The sequence below is a fragment of the Chlorocebus sabaeus genome, chromosome 25 (genome assembly GCF_047675955.1).
Source record: "Chlorocebus sabaeus isolate Y175 chromosome 25, mChlSab1.0.hap1, whole genome shotgun sequence".
In the NCBI taxonomy this organism is placed as follows: Eukaryota; Metazoa; Chordata; class Mammalia; order Primates; family Cercopithecidae; genus Chlorocebus; species Chlorocebus sabaeus.
This window is the reverse complement of record NC_132928.1, coordinates 79039759-79062131: the sequence shown is the minus strand read 5'-3', so window position 1 is coordinate 79062131 and position 22373 is coordinate 79039759. Positions and strand designations below refer to the sequence as shown.

The 22373-nt window shown below is 38.2% G+C and overlaps 1 protein-coding gene across 7 annotated transcripts in view; it reads left to right on the top strand.

Moving 5' to 3' along the window:
* RGS7 (regulator of G protein signaling 7) overlaps window positions 1–22373 on the top strand; it is a 571447-nt gene that overhangs the window by 232966 nt on the left and 316108 nt on the right. For all 7 annotated transcript variants that reach the window (XM_007989930.3, XM_037986188.2, XM_007989927.3 and 4 more), the window contains one exon: window positions 20963–21059. In XM_007989930.3, coding sequence (XP_007988121.1) covers window positions 20963–21059 — 97 coding nt within the window. The remainder of the gene's footprint in view (window positions 1–20962; window positions 21060–22373) is intronic.

Sequence of the window (22373 nt, the reverse complement as noted above, 5' to 3'; positions counted from 1 at the left end):
TGAATATTTGGCAGACTTTTTTAATGGAAAAAAAATAAGACTGTCATTTCAAGGAAAACAACTGACAGTATTAGTTGCCAATAACAAACTTTTGAGTGAAAGTTATAATTTTGGAATTCTTGTAATTGTCATGATGAGCCTGGGAACTTTCCAATAGCAAAAGGCTTTTTTCAGTGTATCAGTGGTGATATTAATAAATGTCATTTCGGATATTGTATGATGAATTGTGTCAGCATTTAAGAGATCTGCATAATTCAGTGAATCAGTATTTTCCAAGTCATCAGTACATGCCATTCCAGGGTAAAAAGATCCATTCAAAGTCCAAAATAGGCGAAGGAATTTTAATACAGTAGGAGTATGAAAAGTTCATTGTTAAAAGTTTCAGATTCTATATCTCAGGTAATCATTGACTACTACTTGTGGAGTTTTGGTATAGTAGCAGAGAAGAGTATCATTAATTGTCTGATAAGGTTACTAAAAATCCCTCCCTTTTCAAAGCATTTTCTGTGCAAGGATGGATTTTCTTCAACTAAAACAACATATTGCCACTGATTGAATGCAGAAATAGATGTGAAAATCCAGCTGTCTTCCAAGCCAAACATTGAAGAGACTTGCAAAACTGTAAAATAACGTCATCCCTCTTACCAAATATGTTTTGAGAAATAAAGTTATTTGTGATAGATATTCATGTTACCATGTAATGTACTTATTATTGTAATTTTAATGACATAATATGTATTTTTACTGATTATTTTAATTCTTTATTTCATAGCTGGTAAATTTTCCATTTTTAATTGTTTTATTTTATTTTACATTTTGGGGGAGCATGTGCATGTTTGTTAAATGGGTATATTGCGTACTGATGAGAGGAGGCTTCTAGTGTACGCCTGGCTCAAAGAGTGATCATTGTATTCAATCGGTAATTTTTCAACCCTCAGCCTCCTCCCCTCCTTTTGGAGTCCTTAGTGTCTATTACATTTTCATCTTTATGTCTATGTGTACCCATTGTTGAGCTCTCACTTATAAGTGAGAACAAAAGGTATTTGGTTTTCTGTTTCTAAGTTAGTTCACTTAGGATAATGGTCCCCTCTCTTCCATGTTGCTGTGAAGGACGTAATTTCATTCTTTTCTATGACTGTGTAGTATTCCATGGTGTTTGTATACCACGTTTTCTTTATTCAGTTCAGTTGATGAACACTTAAGTTAGTTCCGTGACTTTGCTATTGGAAATAGTGCTGTGATGAACCTGTGAGTGCAAGTGTCTTTTTTCTACTATATCATGATTTCCTTGGGTAAATACCCAGTAGTGGGACTGCAGGGTCAAATGGTAGTTCTATTTTTAGTCAAAATGGGTAAATATTAATAGATACAGCCTATTTGATTTTTTAAAAATCTCTTTGGAGTTCTCAATAATTTTTAAAAGCGTAAACCTAAAATGAAAACATTTTAGAACTATGAGGTTAGACAACACTTTGCGGAAGGCAAGGGGTTTGGCACTAAATAAAATGCGATAAGGTGGTTGCCAGAGGAGGACTGGGAGTTGATTGGTTTGCTTAATTGTTTAATTGGGTGGATCTTAAGGATGGAAACTCCTTTTGTTTGTTTGTTTATTTATTTATTTATTTATTTATTTTTATTATACTTTAAGTTCTAGGGTACATGTTCACAACATGCAGGTTTGTTACATATGTATACATGTGCCATGTTGGTGTGCTGCACCCATTAACTCGTCATTTACATTAGGTATGTCTCCTAATGCTATCCCTCCCCCCTCCCCACTCCCCACAATAGGCCCTAGTGTGTGATTTTCCCCTTTCTGTATCCAAGCGATCTCATTGTTCAATTCCCACCTATGAGTGAGAACATGTGGTGTTTGGTTTTCTGTTCTTGCGATAGTTTGCTGAGAATGATGGTTTCCAGCTGCATCCATGTAGGATGGAAACTTCTTGCGTATGTTTATTTCCTCATGGAATGTACCCAATAGTCTCTTACAAACTGCTGGTTGAATCATGTTCCAGTTGTGGGTTGTAAAAACATTTAAGAAGGTGGTAAAACCTATTTTAATTTTTATTTAACAGAAGAGAATAAAAATAGTAGGCTTCACTACCATAGAAATAATACCTATTGTTTTGTAAAACTTTTGTTTCAATTAAATCTATGTATGTTGGAATACACATGTATGTGCTGGGTCATGATGAAAAATGTTTGTTTTAGTGCAGATTGCTATCAAAAGTTTTATAGCTTTTGCAGGAAAGGGTTGTGTTACTCCAGCCTATGCCTGGATTCTGACTTCATGCTTATCTTCCTTGATTCTCTGCATCACTGGCTATTGTCCCCAGTGCCATTGTCTGATTTCTTACACAAGGTCCTTTATGTCTTTGTTTGCTTCTCCACACTGATCTTAGATTAATCTGATATGAATTATATTGCAACTTTACTTTTTCCTAGGGTTGTTTCTTCTTTGTTATCCACATTCTATTTCCACTCAAGCCTGTACATTACATTCTTCCACTTTATCCCACAGATACCACTCTGCAAACAATCTGTTCCAGTTAAATTAACCTGGAGTTTTCTCACTGCTGCAGTTCTGCTTAAGTCCCTCCACTCAGTTTATCTGATCTGCACTCAGTGTTCAAAGCACAAATCAAAGATCCCTCCCAGGGGAAGTCATTCCTTACCTCCTTTCCTGTCACCATCCACAATCGACAGTAAGCGTTCAGCACTTCTACATGGCAGATTCACAAGAAATACTAGCTACTTTAGTAAGGTATTTAGAGTCATTAACGTTTATTTCAATAACTGCCATATAGATTGAATGATGTAGGTTCTGCATAGTTTAAAAAATCCTGTAAATCCAGGCAGCAGTTCCCAGAGAATGCATGTGAACAATCAGAACTTGAAGTAGGAGCATTTCAATGTCTTGGTCGAAATGTAAAGGATTGTATCATTGTATGCAATCAAATGGAACATAGTCAGTATGATAAGTCTTTTCCTCAAATTTCCCCTGAGAGGAGACTGTGTTCAAGGACATTTATATTTTATTTGAAAAGAAAGCTGACATGCATTTTTGCAGTGATTTTTGAAATATAATCTTCCATTGTAATGCTTTGCAAATATGCCTCCATATACTGCCTCATAGAAGGCCCCCTTCTTACCAACTGTGTAACTTTAAATCTATCGGTTTCATTCTCAGAACCCTAGCTCTCTTATCTCTAAAAAGGAATTAACAATGGTTGCATTATCTATATTACATGGTTGTTAGGAGTAAATTAAATAATGTATATAGGGAGAAATAAGTTACAGTGTTCTATACCACTGACAGATGACTATAGTTAACAATAATATATATTATATAATTTTAAATAGCTAGAAGGAGGATACTGAACATTTCCAACACAAAAAAAAACTGATACATGTTTTAGATGATGGATATGCTAATTACCCAGATCACTCACTATACATTACATGTATTGAAACATCACTATGTATCCCATGACTATGTATAATTATTATTTGTCAATTAAAAAATTTTTTAAATAATGTATGTAAAAGTAGAGGTCAAATTTTACTTTATTAGTATATGAACTGTTGTCTCTCACCCTCTTTTTTTCATAAGTTTGGAGTCTCATAGGAAATAAAAAAGTTAGAAAGTCCTTAAGGAAAGCCACGTCTGGTGCCACAGGTATCCACAGCATTAAGGGAGGCCAGAAAGCCAGCAGCTGGAGCCTGCTAGGAGAGAGCAATCACTGTATACATGGGAAATTCACACTAATAGAAAAACCAATATGTAGTACATTTTCCTAAGTAATACCTTTCATAGAGAGAGTTGGTATTCCTTTTAAAACATAAATTGGCATAATAAACTGAAGATTTTTACAGGTGGGTGATGAGTACCTGTGGCTCAGTGTATTCTATTTATTTTTGTATCTGTTTAAGATTTTCCACAATAAAAATTTCTAAAATTACATGTATAATGCAAGTTTTAGAGTAGCCTAAATATAGATGTATTAGTCCATTCTCATACTGCTGTAAAGAACTACCTGAGACTGGGTAATTTATGAAGAAAAGAGATTTAGTTGACTCACAGTTCCACAGGCTTCACAGGAAGTATGACTGGGAGGCCTCAGGAAACTTACAGTCATGGCAGAAGGCAAAGAGGAAGCAAGCATCTTCTTCACATGGTGGCAAGAGAGAGCCGAGAGGGTTGGAGGAAGTGCCACACACTTTTAACCCATGAAATCTTGTGACAACTCACTCACTGGCATAAGACCAGCAAGGGGGAAATCCGTTCCCAGGATCCAATCACCTCCCACCAGGCCCCTCCTCCAGTTCGACATGAGATTTGGGTGGGGACACAAATCTAAACCATATCAATAGGTCACATAAGATTTGGATTCATATGACTACTTACTCAGTTCACAGATTTCCTACATAGGTCATAGTCATTGTCGTCCATGTCAATTCATCCCTAACACCAACTAGAAAGAGAAGGATGGCCTTTTAAGAAGTGGGATAAAGAATGTTTATATTCTCCAAGGGAAACAGATCCCAAAACAAGGGACCAGGGCTGGCAAGAAGAGAAGGAGAAGCCAGGCTCAAGCCAGTTGCCCCACATTGTGTTACAAATCAATACACATACAGTGGGGGAGACAATTGTTTCTTCCCTTATTGAGAATTCTTAGTGTTCAGTTTCCACAAAGCTGGGCAAGTAGATTTTTGAAAAAATGAATTGATATTTAGTGGAAGGATAAATGCCTCCTGAAAGAAATCATGTAATTTTATACCCACGGCTCTTAACTGGGCAGTATAATATTGCTGGGTATGATGTGGTGGGAGTTTAATTTGGTCTTTTAAAACTTGTAAGGTATAAAGATTTAAACCAACAACTTAATTCGGAGGTTCAGCATAAACCATTCTGTCAACTTGAAATAACTGCAAGGATCAGATCTAGTTTTAAAGAGTTTATTCCAGTGAAAAGGTGGGAATGGCCATCAGAAAACAGACTCCAGAGAAATGGGGTCAGTGCTTAGAAGTAAAAAGTTAAGATCTTGCTTATGTAGGCAGAAAACAAATTTAACAGGATTACAGCATTTTCTATACAAGGCTGGTTTATGGGTTACAGCAATGTAATGACTGGTCGCAGTTTGTTTTCTATAAAGCTTGTTTTCATTTCCTTTCCAATTTAAAAGTATATTTGGCATTCCATCTTAGACAATGTGATAGTCAAGTGAAGTCCTCCTGTGAGAAAGGTAAGAAGAAAGCCAATCTGTAATGAAGATCAGCAGTGTAGAGGGGAAGGGTCTTCCCTGGTACCCTTCAGTCATTTGCAACATTTTACAAAACAATATAGGAAGAAGGCTAATCTATGATCACAGAAACAAAGGTTACAGCTGCCTAGGTTACAGCTGCCCATCACATGACTCAGGCCCCATAATCATATTCTTTTAGGGCTCAAAATAAGGGAGAGTTTCAACAGTTTAGATTTTGAATTACTTATTTTGACAATTCATATACACAGGAATAATCTATTTCTGAAAAGTTGTTCAACTAATTACTAAATCGGCATTTTATTCGACCTCAACATCTATTAGCACAGAATATTAGAACTGGAAGGAGACTTTGCTTCTATTAAATACATAATTTTGGACAAGAATTTACCCCAAATTCTTCTTGGGAATGCAGTGAGATGTACATGAATTCTTTTTTTAATGTGGAAATAAATGAAGGTCACCAAAATGAAAACAAAGAAAGGGTATGTATTCAGCACTTGCTATAGCAAGGTAATCATCCACCACCATTTGTGTCTAGCAAAGACTCAAAGGCAGGCAGAGGAATGGGAAAGCTCTGTAATGAAAAGACAGAGAGAGAGAGAGAAAGAGAGACAGAGCTCTGGCTGGAGGTTGTTGCATGGGGAAGCTGAAAGTGAGTTTCTAATGTAACTAGACTAAGTAGTGTCTAGCTTTCTCTGGTTTGTCCAGAGTTATAGGCAGAGGCAAAAATTAGGGAAACTCGTTGTCATTGCCTGAGTCTTGACCATTTTGGACTTACTGCTGCTGAGCCTGTGGTTTGGCTTCCCAGGCTGGTTGCAGGGGCTGTGGGTCAGAGTTCTGTGCTCAGACGTGGTCTCGCCATTGTCTCTGTATACTCAGTTTCCCAAAAGGTACTGTTCAGGATACAGTGATTAAACCAGTATAATTAAACCAATATTTATCCTGAAGAAACTTTCAGTAAAAGAGAACAAAAGAAATAAGACATATACACATATGACCACAATGTGATAGAGTGTGTCATAAGCAGGGAATAAAGAAAGTCATAATAGCTACAGAGAAAAGAAGACACCACATTTCCGAGTGTTGCACTCTCAGAAATAGTGTCATCTCAGAGTTTGCACAGAAAGAAGGAAGGGGAACATATGCTGTAAAGTACATGTTTTATCAAGGAAGTAGCATTCTCATTTTATAGGGAAGGAGTACAGAGACTCAGCCCGGAGAGGCTGCATTATTTTCCTAACATCATTCATCAAATGACAGACCTGAGATTTGCACATGGCCAACAAAGGCCACATTCTTTACACCAGAGGTTATCAAAGCTGTTTATCCATGTGAGTATCAAAATGTTAAGGGAGCAGGTGCAGTTTTAAAAATATAGTCAGTATTTTTATTTTTTCTTTCAAACAATAAAAAACAAAGCTACTGTTTTCCATTATTCCAGCTATAGAAAGCAAAGCTCTACAGGGTCCTCTTGGCTGGTGGAGACACGTAGAAATCGCTGGCTTTCAGTGGAGAGCGTTTCAAACTATCTAGGTGTCTCTATGAGACTTTAACACTCACCAAATGGAGAAATAGTTTTAAATAGTTCAACATCACTGCCATGACCTTCTGATGTTCGTGTTCTAGCCATAAGTAAGGCAAACTTTTTCATTTTTTATTCATTTCTTCACAGGATCATTGAGAATTGTCAGGGGAAAGGCAACTAGATATTCTGATTTTCTTGGCACTCATGGGGAAAACACAGTTGTGGTGGATATAACAGAGCCAGTTATTGGACTGGAAGTTATATGTTTGTGTGCCAAGGCTTGGACTGACTTTGCCTTGGGATTTCGTATGAAGTAGTCCACCATTCATCCTAATTTCTCTCCTGAGAGCCGTGTGGAATGAACGAATAGTTGAAACTAGGTCCTGTGCAGAAACTTCTTTCATAGATGGACCAGCAAGAAGGAGGTGTTTCTTTCAAATCCCCATATAAAGGGCAAGTTAGAAAAGTCACATTGAATTTTCCCTGCTTTAAAACTAATCGTTCTGTGGGTTAGAAAGATCGATATCGCTGTTCAGGTACTTCTGAAAAATAAAATCCATCTTAACGTTGTAGTGCGTTGATTCGGCAACACTAGCAAGGGTACAATTAAAGTAGAAATCTTTTCCTTTTGTCCTTCTACAGTTTACTCATTGGTCTCAAAAGAATTCTAGGAACTGGAAATTTCAGAATCATTGTACAAAATAAGTAAACCAAGAGTGTTACACAGAGAAAAAGGTCAGATTCAGCAGCTGCAGAAACCACTTTAAAACTTTGAAAACCATGAAACACCTGAGACAAATAAATCATCATACTTATATTTATTTTTAGTATGTACACCTGAAATAAATCTTCTTCATTGGCATGAGAATGCTTTCGTTCTTTTAAAGTGCTTTTGCCCTACCTTCAGGTTATAATCCGTTTTTAATTTCATTTTGAAAATGATAGAAACGTGGTATTGTTTCATGGACTAAGCCAGCTGGATGGACCCAGGCAAAGCACTATCATATATAAGGTGGTGATGGCTGTGAAGTCATCCCTTTAATTACTCCCGCAAGAACTCTACTAAAACCATCCCAGAGATATCTCTGGGCAGCATTTTATAAGTACGTTACCATAAAAATAAATTACGTAAGTAACATTTCTTGATATCACATTATTAAAAATATATATTTTTAGCCCTTCTGCCTACACTTAATCCAAAGTCCTCATGTTTCATCTCAGTGGAAGCAGAGTAGTGCTGTCTCTTGTGGCTTTGAAAAGAGCATTTCATACTCTGACATGTCCTGCCCAGGTTTCATGAGAATATTAAGCTCGAATGACCTGAGGCATCCATTGTGTGTAATAAATGAACTTCTCTCCTGTGCATTTGGAATGTCACTAGTCCTGTACCAGGCTTGGAAGAATTGAGAGAAAAATCACCTACATAATACTCTGAAATGTTCTAGGCTCTGCATCACCGAACACATGATGACAGAGCCGTATTTTCAACAATGGGTACGTTTATTGTTTTCAATCAGTTTATGGGACTAACGGAGATGCTTTTAGTCCATAGTGCATGTTCAGTCTTACTCCCTGGTTTGCAGTGTAGGAGTAGGATGGAAATAAGCACACATAAGGCTCTTCTTCCCACCATCAGTCCTGGAGTTGTGTGAAGGTGTTGAAGGGAGAATATCTGTAACACAGGTATCTGGAAACAGGTCTGTGATGCCCAGTGGCCATCAATAGACTGGGTTGTTTTTACACTTGTCTTTTCTTTTTTTTTTTCTTGTAGAGAATGGGGGTCTTGTTATGTTGTCCAGGCTGGTCTCCTGGCCTCAAGCAATCCTTCTGCCTCAGCTTTCAAAAGCACTGAGATTACAGCAGGAACCATGGTACCTGGCCTTGGCCAGGTTTCCCTTACAAATATCAAGTGGGGCAGACTGTGCTGTATACAGAAATATGAGAATGACTGGGTCTACTGCTCATGAAAAGCAGGATGGGACAGTGCGGATCAACATTTATGGTTGTATGAATACCATGAATAGGATAAGCAAGGTGTTAGTCACTAAATTCTCATACTGTAAGATGGTGGGGCTTCTTTTGAGCTTGAATGAGGCATGAATTAAATAATAGGAACTAGGTATGGATTCAACTAGCAGATAATTTACATACAGAATTTATTACCCAAGGAGCTGGGAAACTTCAATGGCTTCCAAAATATTTGTATGAATTTATACACAACAAAGACATAAAAGGCTACAAAGAGAACCTGGGATTTAAATCAAAGAATTGAGACATTAGCGTAATTCTTACGTTCCAAAGCTATTTTAAGTCTATTGTACTCCATGGAGGTATTGTGAGACCCCTTTCTTTTAGTAAGAATGTTTTAAAATGGCAAGCTCAGCCAAGTGCGGTGGCTCACTCCTGTATTCCCAGAGCTTTGGGAGGCTGAGGCAGGTGGATCACTTGAGGTCAGGAGTTTGAGACCAGCCTGGATAACATGGTGAAACCCCATCTCTACTAAAAACACAAAAATTAGCTGGGCATGATGGCGGGCACTTGTAATCCCAGCTATTCGAGAGGCTGGGACAGGAGAATCACTTGAACCCGGGACGTGGAGGCTGCAGTAAACCAAGATCGCACGATTGTACTCCAGCCTGGAAAATAGAGCGAAACTCCATCTTAAAAAAAAAAAAAAAAAAAAAGTGAGTGAGACCCTGTCTCAATAATAAAACAAAATTTAAAAAGTGAAATAATAAAATGGCAAGCTCAGCCAAGAGCCCTTTGACTTTTTTCATGTCCTTCCTGCCAGAATCTCAGAGATTAGCTGAATCCCAGGCATCTTCTGCATTCTCTGCCTTTTTCTTTCATTCAAATCAGTGACTGTCTTTAGCTATTTTGTTTGCTAAATATTCCTTGTTCATTTATTTTTTAGAGGAATGATTGGTCCATTTTTGTTACACATAGAGGTTGCTGAATTTCAAGTTGATTCCAGAAGCTAGAATAGAAGGGCTTGTCTGAAATCAAGCACCTGCATCAATAAAAAAAAGTCCCAAGAGAAGCCTTTCATCTCTCAGGAACTGTGGTCTCTCCATCGAATGATAAGACTATTGATTCAGACTTCTAGGGTTATTGGAGATGTGACTAAGAAAAAAAGGAATGTAAACAATTTCATTCATTAACTCTGAATTTAAAAGACTGTAAAAAAGAGATAATTTGGGGGTAGACTAGTTCAGCTGTTGAAAGTCAATAGCAATTATACAGAATGTTTACAGAGAGTATATTATAAAGAGCAGTTGGAGATATTTAACCCCCAAATGTGTTACAACAGACATTTGAATAAAGAACTTAACGTTTAAGTTTTTAAATACTATTAAAGTGGGAATTCTTAATTATTATTATTATTATTTTTTTGAGATGGAGTTTAGCTGTTGTTGCCCAGACTGGAGTGCAGTGGCATGATCTTAGCTCAGTGCAACCTCTGCCTCCTGGGTTCAGGCGATTCTCCTGCCTCAGCCTCCTGAGTGGCTGGGATAACAGGCACTCAACACTAAGCCCAGCTAATTTTTGTATTTTTAATACAGAGAGGATTTCACCATGTTCGTCAGGTTGGTCTCAAACTCCTGACTTCAGGCAATCCACCTGCCTCAGCCTCCCAAAGTGCTGGGATTACAGGCGTGAACCACTGCACCTGGACAGAATTCTTAATTATTTCAAATAGAAAATAATATTAAATATAAAAGTAATACATCCTGTTGGTGAAAAGGAAAATAGCAACATACAAACACAGCAAAGAAGTGTGTAAAGTAAAAAATGGAGGGTGATAATTCCTCATGGACCATGCCACAGATAGCAAAACTAATGCAAATTACCAGAGCCTTTATAATCTAAAGGGAATGATATTTCTGTTAAGAAATAACTTATATGTAAGTCATATAAAGTAAGGTGGGGTAAAAAAATGTAAACTAGCAATAAAGATCTCAAGTAGTTTAACAGGGACTATGATCATATTCAGTTGGGATGAGAGAGGTAAGGAGAGAGGTAAAGACAGATGTCAGTAGGAAATTACACTTTGGAATGATCCTAGAAGTATAACTGAATTTCCACAGGCACAGATGGAAAAGGGAAGGGCGCAGCTGGTGCGAGGAAGAGTATGTGAGAAGGTGAGGCAGGCAGGAGCAATTGTTGAGCATGTGGGGAGCAAGTTATAAGGCTAGAATGACAGTTGGGCATCATATCGTGGACAAATTTGACTGGTCATTTTGCTTACAGAAAAATCATGGGGTTGTCAGGCCAGTGAAAGTTTTAAACAAGAGAGGAAATATTTAGGCTTGTTCCCAAGTTTATTCTAGGGTTTGCTACTTGAGCGAACTGATGTGAGCTCAAATGGGATCAGGAGGTAAGGAGTTCATTTAAGAGAGAATTTCAAGCAGGCAGTATGTGAACTAAGTTGATAGCAAAGGTGGAATTGTGTTTGAGAATGACTGCAGAGACACCTTCCAGAGAGGTTAAAATTGTCAAGTTGGAGAGGCAGAAAGGAGGATTCTGACAGAATTCATTATTCTGTGCAAGAGACTTACTCATTCCCATCCTGACGCCGAAGATGAAGCAATTGATTGAAGTATTCATGTGCTCTGCCTCCTCCTTTCCTTTATAACTCTCTATCCTGCCTACCCTCGAGGTATCAGCTTAATCTTACTTTTCCCAGGAAGCCTTTCCAAATCGTTCAGGGGACATCGACAACTCTCCTATTTGAACTTTGACTGCAATAAAAATTAGCCATGAGGCCCCTTTTGAGAGTTAAAGAAGTGATACCTCCTAGGAACAAAAAAGAAATCTGGAAACCTAAGTTACTCTGTCACATACATTTAGCACTGTTGGCATTTTCTACCTTGGGGCAAACACTTACCATGGCCAAAGAGTACAGTGTAATTAACCAGGTGACTTATTTGGTCATGATACTTCCTTCTTTCTGTCTTTCATAGCTGTGAAATCTCATTCACTTGTTTAGCTTGTCTGTCCAATGTTCTTTTCTGCATCAATTTTTGTCTTTCTTTGGCTCTTTATTTTTTATTTTTATTTTTATTTTTACTTTTTGAGACGGAGTCTTGCTGTGTTGCCCCAGCTGGAGTGCAGTGGCATGTTCTCAGCTCACTGCAACCTCTGCCTCCCGGGTTCAAGCAATTCTTCTGCCTCAGCCTTCCGAGTAGCTGGGATTACAGGTGTACGCCACTATGCCTAGCTAATTTTTGTATTTTTAGTAGAGACAGGTTTCACCATGTTAGCCAAACTGGTCTCGAACTCCTGACATGTGATCCACCCACCTCAGCCTCCCAAAGTGCTGTGATTACAGGCGTGAGCCACCACGCCCGGCCCTTGGGCTCTTTCTCATTATTCAGCAACCACCCAGTCTTATTTTTTTGAGACTGCTTTTCTTACACTTTTTTCTGCTATATAACTCTATCCATGTATTGTTCGACAGGTTTTCATATTGAATAAGGTGGTAACGAATGCCTTTGGTTTCTCCACCCAGCACCCCTTCCAACTCCACCTCCAGTGTGATAAATCAAAGTTTTTGCCCCCAAATTCAGGTATGGAAATTAGAGAAGGAATTTCTCCTTGGGCTCATATAAACTTGTCAGCATTAAATAATGAGATTCAGAAAATATGATTAAGTCTAGAATTTATTTGAGCACAAAGTTTGAGGCTGTCACCACCTGGGTGACACAGACTCCAAAAGAATGGGGTTAGTGCATCCAAGTGTGGAGGTGAGGTTTCACTTATATAGGTAGATACAGAAATGTAACAGAGTTGCAACATTTTTCATGCAAGACCAATTCTTAGATTATGTTACAGGAGTTTGATTGGTTATAGTTTACTACATTCCAAGGAAGACAGATTCGACATTTTGAAAGGAGGGGTAATGGACTCTTATTTATGGCATCTTTCAGCCTTTCCTAATCGTCTACAGTGCAAGAGTAACATACTGTAATCTGTAATCAGAGAAGCAGGAGTTGCAGCTGCATGCTATGTGACTCAGGCCATATAGTCACATTTTTCTCAAAGCTCATGTAATTTAAAGTTCCAACAGCTTTAAGTTTGAATTATTTAATTTTACAAACTGTAAAGCCAAGCAGTAAGGGCAGCCATTTTTGCTGTTCTGTGCGTTGAAGAACTAAGAGAGGACTCTGGGCCGAGAAGAAAAAGTGGGATCACCACAAGGAGCAGAGTGGAGGGGCAGTAAGCATGTCCTAAAGGCGGGCTGCCTGTGAGACCCACTCATGTGACCCTCTTCGAGTTCCAGAAAGCATCCCACAGTACTTACCACACATTTCTTTGTTCATGACAATTTAATTTGGGATTCTGTCAACCCAAGTAATCTCAACAAATACAATGAGCATAGTTATTTATTTATCTGTTTATTTTCAGTAGAGGTTATATTCCTTGAGATGAATGAGAGAAATGCTTTATTTAAAAAAAAAAAAAAAAAGCAGAAACATCTATAAATTGGAAAAAAAAAAATACCTCTACTTTATTTCTGCAAAATCACAAAAGGATAAAATTTCTAAGCTTCTAAGCTTTCAAATGAGTTATGTTATCATGTATGTGTGTGTGGTGTTTTTTTTTTTTTTTTGGAGACAGAGTCTTGCTCTGTCACCCAGGCTGGAGTGCAGTTGCGTGATCTTGGCTCACTGCAACCTCTGCCTCCCGGGTTCAAGGGATTCTCCTGCCTCAGCCTCCTGATTAGCTGGGACTACGGGCACCCACCACCACACCTGACTAATTTTTTTGTATTTTTAGTAGAGACGGAATTTCGCCATGTTGGCCAGGCTGGTCTCAAACTCCTGACCTCAGGCGATCTGTTTGCCTCAGCTTCCCAAAGTGCTGGGATTACAGGCATGAGCCACCGTGCCTCGCTGAGTTATTGTTTTTAAAATAAATAAATCTATATTTAAGATAAACTAGGACAGATTTACATGCAATAAGATTTTACTAGTTTCTATTTTTAGTCAATTATTCATGAAAATGGCAGGGTTTTTTTTTTATATGAAAAGAGTAATTAATTCTGGGTTAAGATACTGACTGCAATCAACTGTAACGTGGGGAAAATCGTATCAATTGGAAGCAGCTTTAATTGAATTATTACAGAAGAAAACAGTTTGTGTTGCAAATTTTAATCTCATTATTCTTATTTAACTTTCATTAGAGACTGACTCTACTGTCTCTGTTTTCACTGATGAATTCAGAAGTGTAAATGATTTTCTGCATTCGTAAGGCTTTCTGAAGTAAAAAGAATTACAGCCGGATTTAAATTATGAAAACCTGCCACCACCTAATTGCCCAAGAAATCCAAGAAGCACTTTAGTGATCATTTCTCCCATTTTCATAGCTAGCACTTAAAATGACAGTACATGCCATAATTTGAAAGTATGTGCACATAGAAAAAAGCCATTCAATCTGCCCATTTAGTCTCCCATTTATATCTCCAAATGCCTGTGCTTAGTGGTGGTTGTAATGCAGAGTTGGAAAACTTCTTTTGAAATTTTGATTGATTCATTTCTTTTTCAGAATTACAGAGTACAGAATGTTTTAGCTTTACTTCATACAAATGTTTTGCCTACAGTCAAGGTGTCTCTGTAAAGCTATTGGCTTAATGAAATCAATAGTAATGGTATTGTGGTAAAGTTCCGGCAAATATAGCTACAAGTTAATTTAATTAAACTCCCATAATTGTTTAGAACATTAGAGAACTGGAAAGGTTTCAAGGCAGTGATTTTGTTTTCATCAGTATGTGGGAGCCCTGTCTGGCAGCCCTCTTGAATAATTAGTAACTCTCTTCAAAGAAGATGTACCTGCGTAATATGCTCCTTCTTTCATTCCACCAAGCGTTCGGGCGGGGACTGTTTAACCTGAGCCTTGTTTGAAATACATCACAAGCTTGAAGTGACATCTAAACTATTCCAAAGGAAATGCTAATTATGAATTCCTGGGAAAAGAGCAGGGTGCTGAAGTTCAATAGCGCCTTTCATCTTGAGGGCTTACACATGGCAATGAACTTGAGTGTCACATCTACAAGCAAGAAGACAGCCTCGTAAACAGCCACTGATTTACTCTCTTGCATTAAAGGAAGAAATTCCTCTAACAAGTAAGCCGAAGAATCTCTGCATTAGATAGAGCAGAAAGAATAAGAGGGATAAGAGTGTTTCAACCTGCACTACGATGTTGAGCTATTCTGTGTCACTATTTCTGACGCTGATAATATATTTTTTTCACAAAAGTTACATACAAAGAAAAACATATCAAACATCTCAAGACTAAATCTCAAATTAACTTCCACTTTTGTTTTGAGGCTCTCAGAAAAAGCAAACATATGCCTTAAACAAAAATACACCAATCCCCTCTCCTTTTTTTAAAGTGAGCCTCCATTATGGACCAGGCACTTTATATATTAACAATGCAAAGATGAGTAAGGTAAGAATTTTTTCCTCCAGAAGTTCACATCTAGGGGAAAACAGATAGTTTTACTAGTTAATGAAATATGGAGGGTTCTGAAATACAAGCATAAAAAAGTTTTGAATGAATTCAGCAGTACATATTCTCAAAATTACTTTGCAAAATACAGTTGTTTAACTTTTACTTTTATCACACATAGTGAATCAGTTTGCATTAAAAAATTAAGTCTTGCAAAGAGCACTCAATTTAATTCAATTTTTAATCTTCTAAATAACTTCAAGAGGCAAATTTGTCAAGAAAAGATGAGAACAAAGACATTTTAAAAGTGAATGCAATCTCATTTCCCCTTCTAAATATGATTTTTTCATAGCTTACATAGCCTTTGCTTATATGCACAAGTATTTCCCCTGACATTTCTTCAAATCGAATCTCCTGTCTTGCAGGGGCCAACATGAACTCAGTTTTCTACAAGAAATCAAAGACAGAACTTATGTATAGGTATATCTGACTACTTATTGCTTGACAATTTATTGCATCTAATAAATATTTGCACTTAACTACAGCATCTTTGCCAGCTGAATTATAAAAGAAAAAGGGTCTGTATCTTCCTAGTACAATGACGAAGGAAGAAAGTTATGTTGAAGATGATGTGATGACGGTGTTGGTGGTGGCATTATAGTAAACATTTAATTAGCATTGTTTCACTAATTCTCACCCTTGATAAGACGTATACAATTTATGATTATCTCCATTTTACCGATGAGATAACCGAATCTTTGAGTGTTAAGTTAACTCATCTGTTTAGATAGCTTTTAAGTAGTGTAGTCAGGATTCAAACTCAGGTCTAACTGGCCTAAGTGCATGCTTTTAATAACTACAATTTGCATTGAAACTAAAATGTGCTGACAATTGGAAGCAAATACATTTGTATAAGGTCTTGTTTGATTTATTATTTTATTTTATTTATTTTTGAGACAGAGTCTCATTCTGTAGCCCAGGCTGGAGTGCAGTGGCAGGACCACAGTTCACTGCAGGCTTGACCTCCCAGGCTCAAGAGATCTTCTCACTTCAGCCTCCTGAGTAGCTGGGATCACAGGTGCTTGCCACCACACCCAGTTAATTTTTTTTTTTTTGGTAGAGATGGAGTTTGGAGTTTTGCCATGTTGCCCAAGCTGGTCTCAAACTCCTGAACTCAAGCCATCCTGCGTTGGCTTCCCAAAGTGCTGAGATTCCTGGCATGAGCCACCAAGCCTGGCCTGGCCTTGTTTAATTTAACAGCTTCATCTATTTGTCTCCAACAGGGAATTGGCTCTTTGACCTAATGTGGAAACTTACCTCCCTCTGAATGCTGATGATTATTTCCAGATTTCAGTCATTTTGTAGCTAGGAGAAATCTTACAGATCACCTGCTTCGAACTTCTTAAGAGTAAGAAAATAGCCTTCAGAAAAATCCTCGGTGCATCCCAGCTCTCCTGTCCATTTCCATCATCTCGTGTTCTCTTCTCCAATGCCCAATTTCCTCACCCTCAGAAACAGGCTTATGAAAGTGAAAACACATAACTCAATGGCATTTTAATGAATATATGCATGTGCATATATGTGTGTGTATGCATATATATACATGCATATATATATGTGCGTGTATGTATATATATACAAACACACATACATATATGTATAGGATACTTGAGGTACCTGAGTCTTTTGGTCTAAGATCAAATTGCCCAAATATTTTCATATTTATTGAAGTTGCTTTTTACTATCCCTCATACCTCTTACTGTCTAACTAACTTGCTCTATTTTTTTTTTTTTGCTTGCTTTTAGCATTTTTCTTCTCGTCCAATTGCTGTTCCTAATAGTGAGAAAACAGACCATCAAGCATGTTCAAGTCATGCTTAATATAAAAATTAATGGACTCTGAATGAATGCTTGAGGAAACGTCAACAGATGAGATGGATGTGTTTTTTTATGTGGCCTTGGTCACTGTGACAACCAAAATGAGTGATTGAGACATAAATCTCAGTCATTGAGGCTTATTGAGAGCCAGCTTGAGGACAAGTTACGGATGCCTGTGTGGCTGTTTTTCCCAAAGAGGTTCTTAGGAGGTTTAGTATTTATACATTTTCCTTAAAAAAGAGAAGGCAACAGTGAGAGGAACGATTACTTACCTGTGAGACTTTCATTAGTGCCCTGTAAGTTTACATTTTACATAAGATAAGGTGAACATTTGAAGAAAAAGAGAGTGGAGGGGGCAGACATCCCAGGGAGGAGTGAAGGAATGACTAATCTCATTTTAGCTTTGTTCTGTACTGGGAAGATAAATCATTAATCAACATTACCAATGTGGAGTCTTTCAAAAGGGTCTGTTTAGCCCTTAGGGAAGCAAGCTGAATGGTAGTTAGTGAGGAAGGGATACAGTGAGGTGTGTCCCACCCCCTATCCCATCATGGCCATGAACTTAGCTTCCAGGCTTTGCCTGGGGTCCCTTTAGCCAAGAGTGGGTCCCTTCAGTCATTTGAGGGCTAGAATTTTATTTTTCTTTCTTAATTGATTTTAGTTTTTAGAAAGCAGGGTTTTGTTGTTCTGTATGTGTCTTTGTTTTTTTCATTTTTGTTGTTGTTGTTTTGTTTTCTTTTGTTTGTTTTTGCCTCATTCTAGGCCATGGCAAGGTTCATGGATAAACCATGTCTGAATAAAGATAAAAACAGCTGAATGCATGTACATGATCACATTTTCAGTCTAGAACACCAATCCTATTTTTACTTGGAGTTAAAATTTTTTTCTCTTGTGGAAATTATGACTCAGAAAAATGGAATATTTTGAAATACAACCACAGAAATCACTTTTACTTTCCAGCTTCCTATTCTCACTCCTTTGGGATCCAATGAACTGAGAGGGGATGAGACTGTACAAAGAAAATGCTGCCACTCATAGCTACGTACCTTAATTCAGCGCCAACCAGAGGTGATTGTTGCCACATCTCTAGGTGCTGAGAAGAAAGTGGGAGTCAGAGAGGTTTCCATGTCCCTCTAATCCAGCCTGCTTTAAACCATTAAGCAGATAATGCAAGGGTTTAGAGGCTGATATGAGGCAGGACAAAGCAGCTTATTCTGCAGAACATTGTGACAGGTCAATCATGAGCAAATAGTAACAAAATAAAAAGTCATGAGAGTATATCTATTTTCATGTTTCTAAACTTAGAGATCTTTATTACATGAGAAGTGTTTAGTATTTGGTTATTGTTGGGGTCTTTTACAGGCCTGATAAAAGCATTTTTTTTTTCTTTTTTCTTTTTTCTTTTTTTTTTTGAGACGAAGTCTCACTCTGTCTCCCAGGCTGGAGTGCAGTGGTATGATCTTGGCTCACTGAAACCTCTGCCTCTGGGGTTCAGGCAATTCTCTTGCCTCAGCCTCCCAAACAGCTGGGATTACAGGCGCCTGCCACCACGCCCGGCTAATTTTTGTATTTTTAGTAGAGACGGGTTTACACCATGCTGGCCGGCTGGTCTGGAACTCTTGACCACAGGTGATCTGCCCGCCTTGTTCTCCCAAAGTGCTGGGATTACAGGCATGAGCCACTGCATCCAGCCTCATGTTCTTTTTACACTTGAATGCTGAGCCAACTGAGAACCATAACCGTAAAGACAGGCACATAGGGGTCACAGCATCGCCCTGATTGCTGATAAAGGTTATTATGGAAGAATGTTTGTGCACAAGTCACCATTAATCCTGAAACACAATCCTGAATAGACTTGCTCACCCACTAGGGCAGGCATCTCTACATTAGCAGAGTTGGATGTGGGCTTCTAGCCAAGAGAAAAAGAATGGGCCCTGCAGGACAATTTCTCATTCCCAGCTCTTCTATCTGATAAGTCAGCTCAGCTCCCCTGGAGTAAATTAGGGGACAGAGACAGGCAAGTGGATTAGGGTAATGGCACTCCTTCCACATGGAAACAAACATGAAGATGGAGAATAAGGATCCCCAGATATCATGGGTGTGCATGGACATTTGGTCTAATATTGGTTGTTCTATATATGTACGAGGCTTTATATATGTTGTGTCATTTGCCCTTAAAATACTTTACCTCACCCTAGGCCCAGTGCAATCCCATGAAGAATGCTATGAAGAAATTTTTACAAGTATTATTACCACCATTTTATGGATCAGAAAACTGAGTCTTAGAGAGGTTATTTAACCTACTCAAAGAACACAGATAATAATTAGAAGATCTAAGAGTCAAATACAAACCTATGTCTCGTTAAAACCCATTCTTTCCACATCTCCAGTTATTTGTCGTGGTAATACATCTGTTGATAGTGTGATTACAATGTAGTAATACATCCATTGATATCAAGCACATTAGATTTCTTAGTTGAAAACCATTCTAAAGCTGTGTTGATGGAAATTTAATAATTCATTAATATAAAGTTTAGACTGTGTTTTTTTAACTGTTTACGTTGAAATAATTTTAGGCTTACAGAAAAGAAGAAAAGGTAACAGAATTCCCATACACCCTTTACTCAGCTTCCCTTAATGTTAACATCTTATATTAACCATGGCATAATTATCAAAATAAGAAATTAACATTGGTACAACACTATTAGCTAAACTACATACTTTACTCAAATTTCACCTTGGTTGTCACTGTTGACTGAATTTTTTGAGGGTAGGAACTGTATTGTATGCATTTTCATATCCACAGTGCCCAGTCGAATATCCGGTCTAGAGTTAGTGATAAGTGGTTGTGGAATGAGTAAATGGATGAATGGATTTTAAGTCCCATACTACCACTTGTGTATGTTTGTGTGTCTCTGCATCTCCCAGGTTTAGAAGCACGTGAGGAAAGTCTGTGGCTATGATTTGAATGGATGCATGTTCTTCAAAACTAAATTCCACATTGACTTTGTGAAACACAGTCCTTTAAAATTATGAGCAATTTGTAAAAGAGAGTGTACTAACAAGATTGAAACAAAGATAAAGGGGAATCTAGTAAATGGGCAGAAGGCTGTGGTGTTACATTCATTTTATTGTATATGTGTGTGTGTGTGCGCGCGTGCGCGCATATGTGTGTACATGCATGCGTATGTGTACTTGTGTGCATATATGTGTGTGTACATGTGCATGTGTGGAGTGTATGTGCACATGCATGAGTGTATGTGTGTGAGAGTGTGTATGCGTGTGTATTTGTTTCATAACACACTTCAGTAAGTACCTGGGCAAGAGATGTAATAGTAGTTGGCAATCAGTCCTGGATTTCTAGGCAGGTTTTAGAAATTTATTGTAAAATAAAATCATGGAAATTCCCTTGCTTGAAGAAGCAATTCAAGCAGATGCTTTTAAGGCTCTACTTGCTTTTGCACTGATTTCAGTAGAGATAACATTAATGAAGCATGAATGTGCTGTGACAATGTTTTCTAAAAACTTGTGAAATAAACACTCTTTCATCTTAACCTTTATAACCAAGGTACATGAAGTCAGGAGAAAGGCAATATTCAAAGCACAAAATTCCTATTGGTAGCTTAATGGACCCTAAAATGTATGTTTTTCTTGCTATTTCCTCCATCTGTTTTTAACAGAATTTAAACTATTAGTGTGGCAAAAACTAGAAAGGCAAGAATACGGCATTGTTCTTAGCTGGGCAAAACTGGAATACAAAATTTTTATGAGAGCTGATTTTCTTTTCAAAAAAGTTCAACTTCATAAAGGTTTTAATTACGTTATTATTGTTGTTTAGATGGAAGACGTCATAGCACGTATGCAAGATGAAAAAAATGGAATTCCTATTCGTACGGTCAAAAGCTTTCTTTCCAAGATACCTAGCGTCTTCTCTGGTAAGTCTGCGTGGAGCACAGCTCTGTTTTCTCCTGTACCTCTTAGATAACTTTAAAAAACTGATGCCAGCCGTTCACTATTGAAACTCTCTCTCTAATCCATTATTCAATCACTACTTACAAAATGCCCGTGGCGTGTTTATCAGGTGAAACACTTGAAATGATAGTAAAACGCCAAAAATCATGACCCTGTTCTAGGTTAGTTTGTAAAGACAGAATGAACAAATGTGAAATAAAAAACAATATTAAAATAAATAAAGACATATAAAAAACAATGTTATGCAGGTTGTATATGGAAATTAGGAGGGTGAAAAAAATCAATGGTTTCTTTTTCCTGACTGATGGGGAGTCAGGAAAGGGTTTCTACAGAGCAGTAATGAGCTGTTTGAAAGATGAGGAAGAGCCGTATTCACTCAAGACCACTGTCACCACCGGCTGTGTTCACCCAACTTGACAGTGACCAAACTGTAGAGACCTTGGGTCAGGTTATGAGGGTCTGTGAAAGCTAGCCAAAAGAATCTAATTCTGATAAAAGGGAAAATACGAAGACATTTAAAGTTTTTGGCAGAGGATATTGTGATGAAAGTGCTCGGGATAAACTGGCATTCAGTGAGGGCAACAGCACTGTGACAAGGGTAAGGCTCTCGCAGGAACAGTTTGGGTGCCCAGGTCCTGATATCCAAGGGCTAAAGGAATAGAGAGGAAAGAGCATGAGGGTTTAGTGAATAACTAGGCATGCAGAATAAAAGACATAGCCCAGTGGATTTCGTTTTTGTTGTTGTTGTTGTTGTTGGTTTATTTTAAAATGGGGAGACTGAGAGATAAAAGAATCATTATCCAAAATGGGGAACCTCCACGGGTTTGACTGGCAATGACTGGAGAAACCCAAGACAAAAGGAAGTGTAATAAGCTAAGCGTCTGTGCTCTGACTCAGAGCACACAGGAGGCAGTCAAAGTGCCAGTTTTGGGGCCTGGGATGTGCCGGGGCATGGCCTGCCACAGCTTAGGGAACAGGTGAGATCAGACAGCCCGAAGCCTCAGCAGCGAGGAGGGAGACACGGCGGCTGATGCTGAGTGTGGGTGAGAAGGGTGCTTCATGGGATTCCTGTACAAGGGTTGCAGGCTGCTTCCTCACGACCAGGATCAAGAGAAGATTCATGATCAGGAGGCCGTCAAGCCTGGAAAGAGGGCAGAGATCAGGACAGGAATAACAGGGAAGCAGGCCTCTGCGTTGGGGTTTGAGAGCTGTGTTGCTGTCAGAGAGAAGAGAGGGAGCTTGGAGCTGAGGAGAGCTACTGTGCAATGACATTTTGC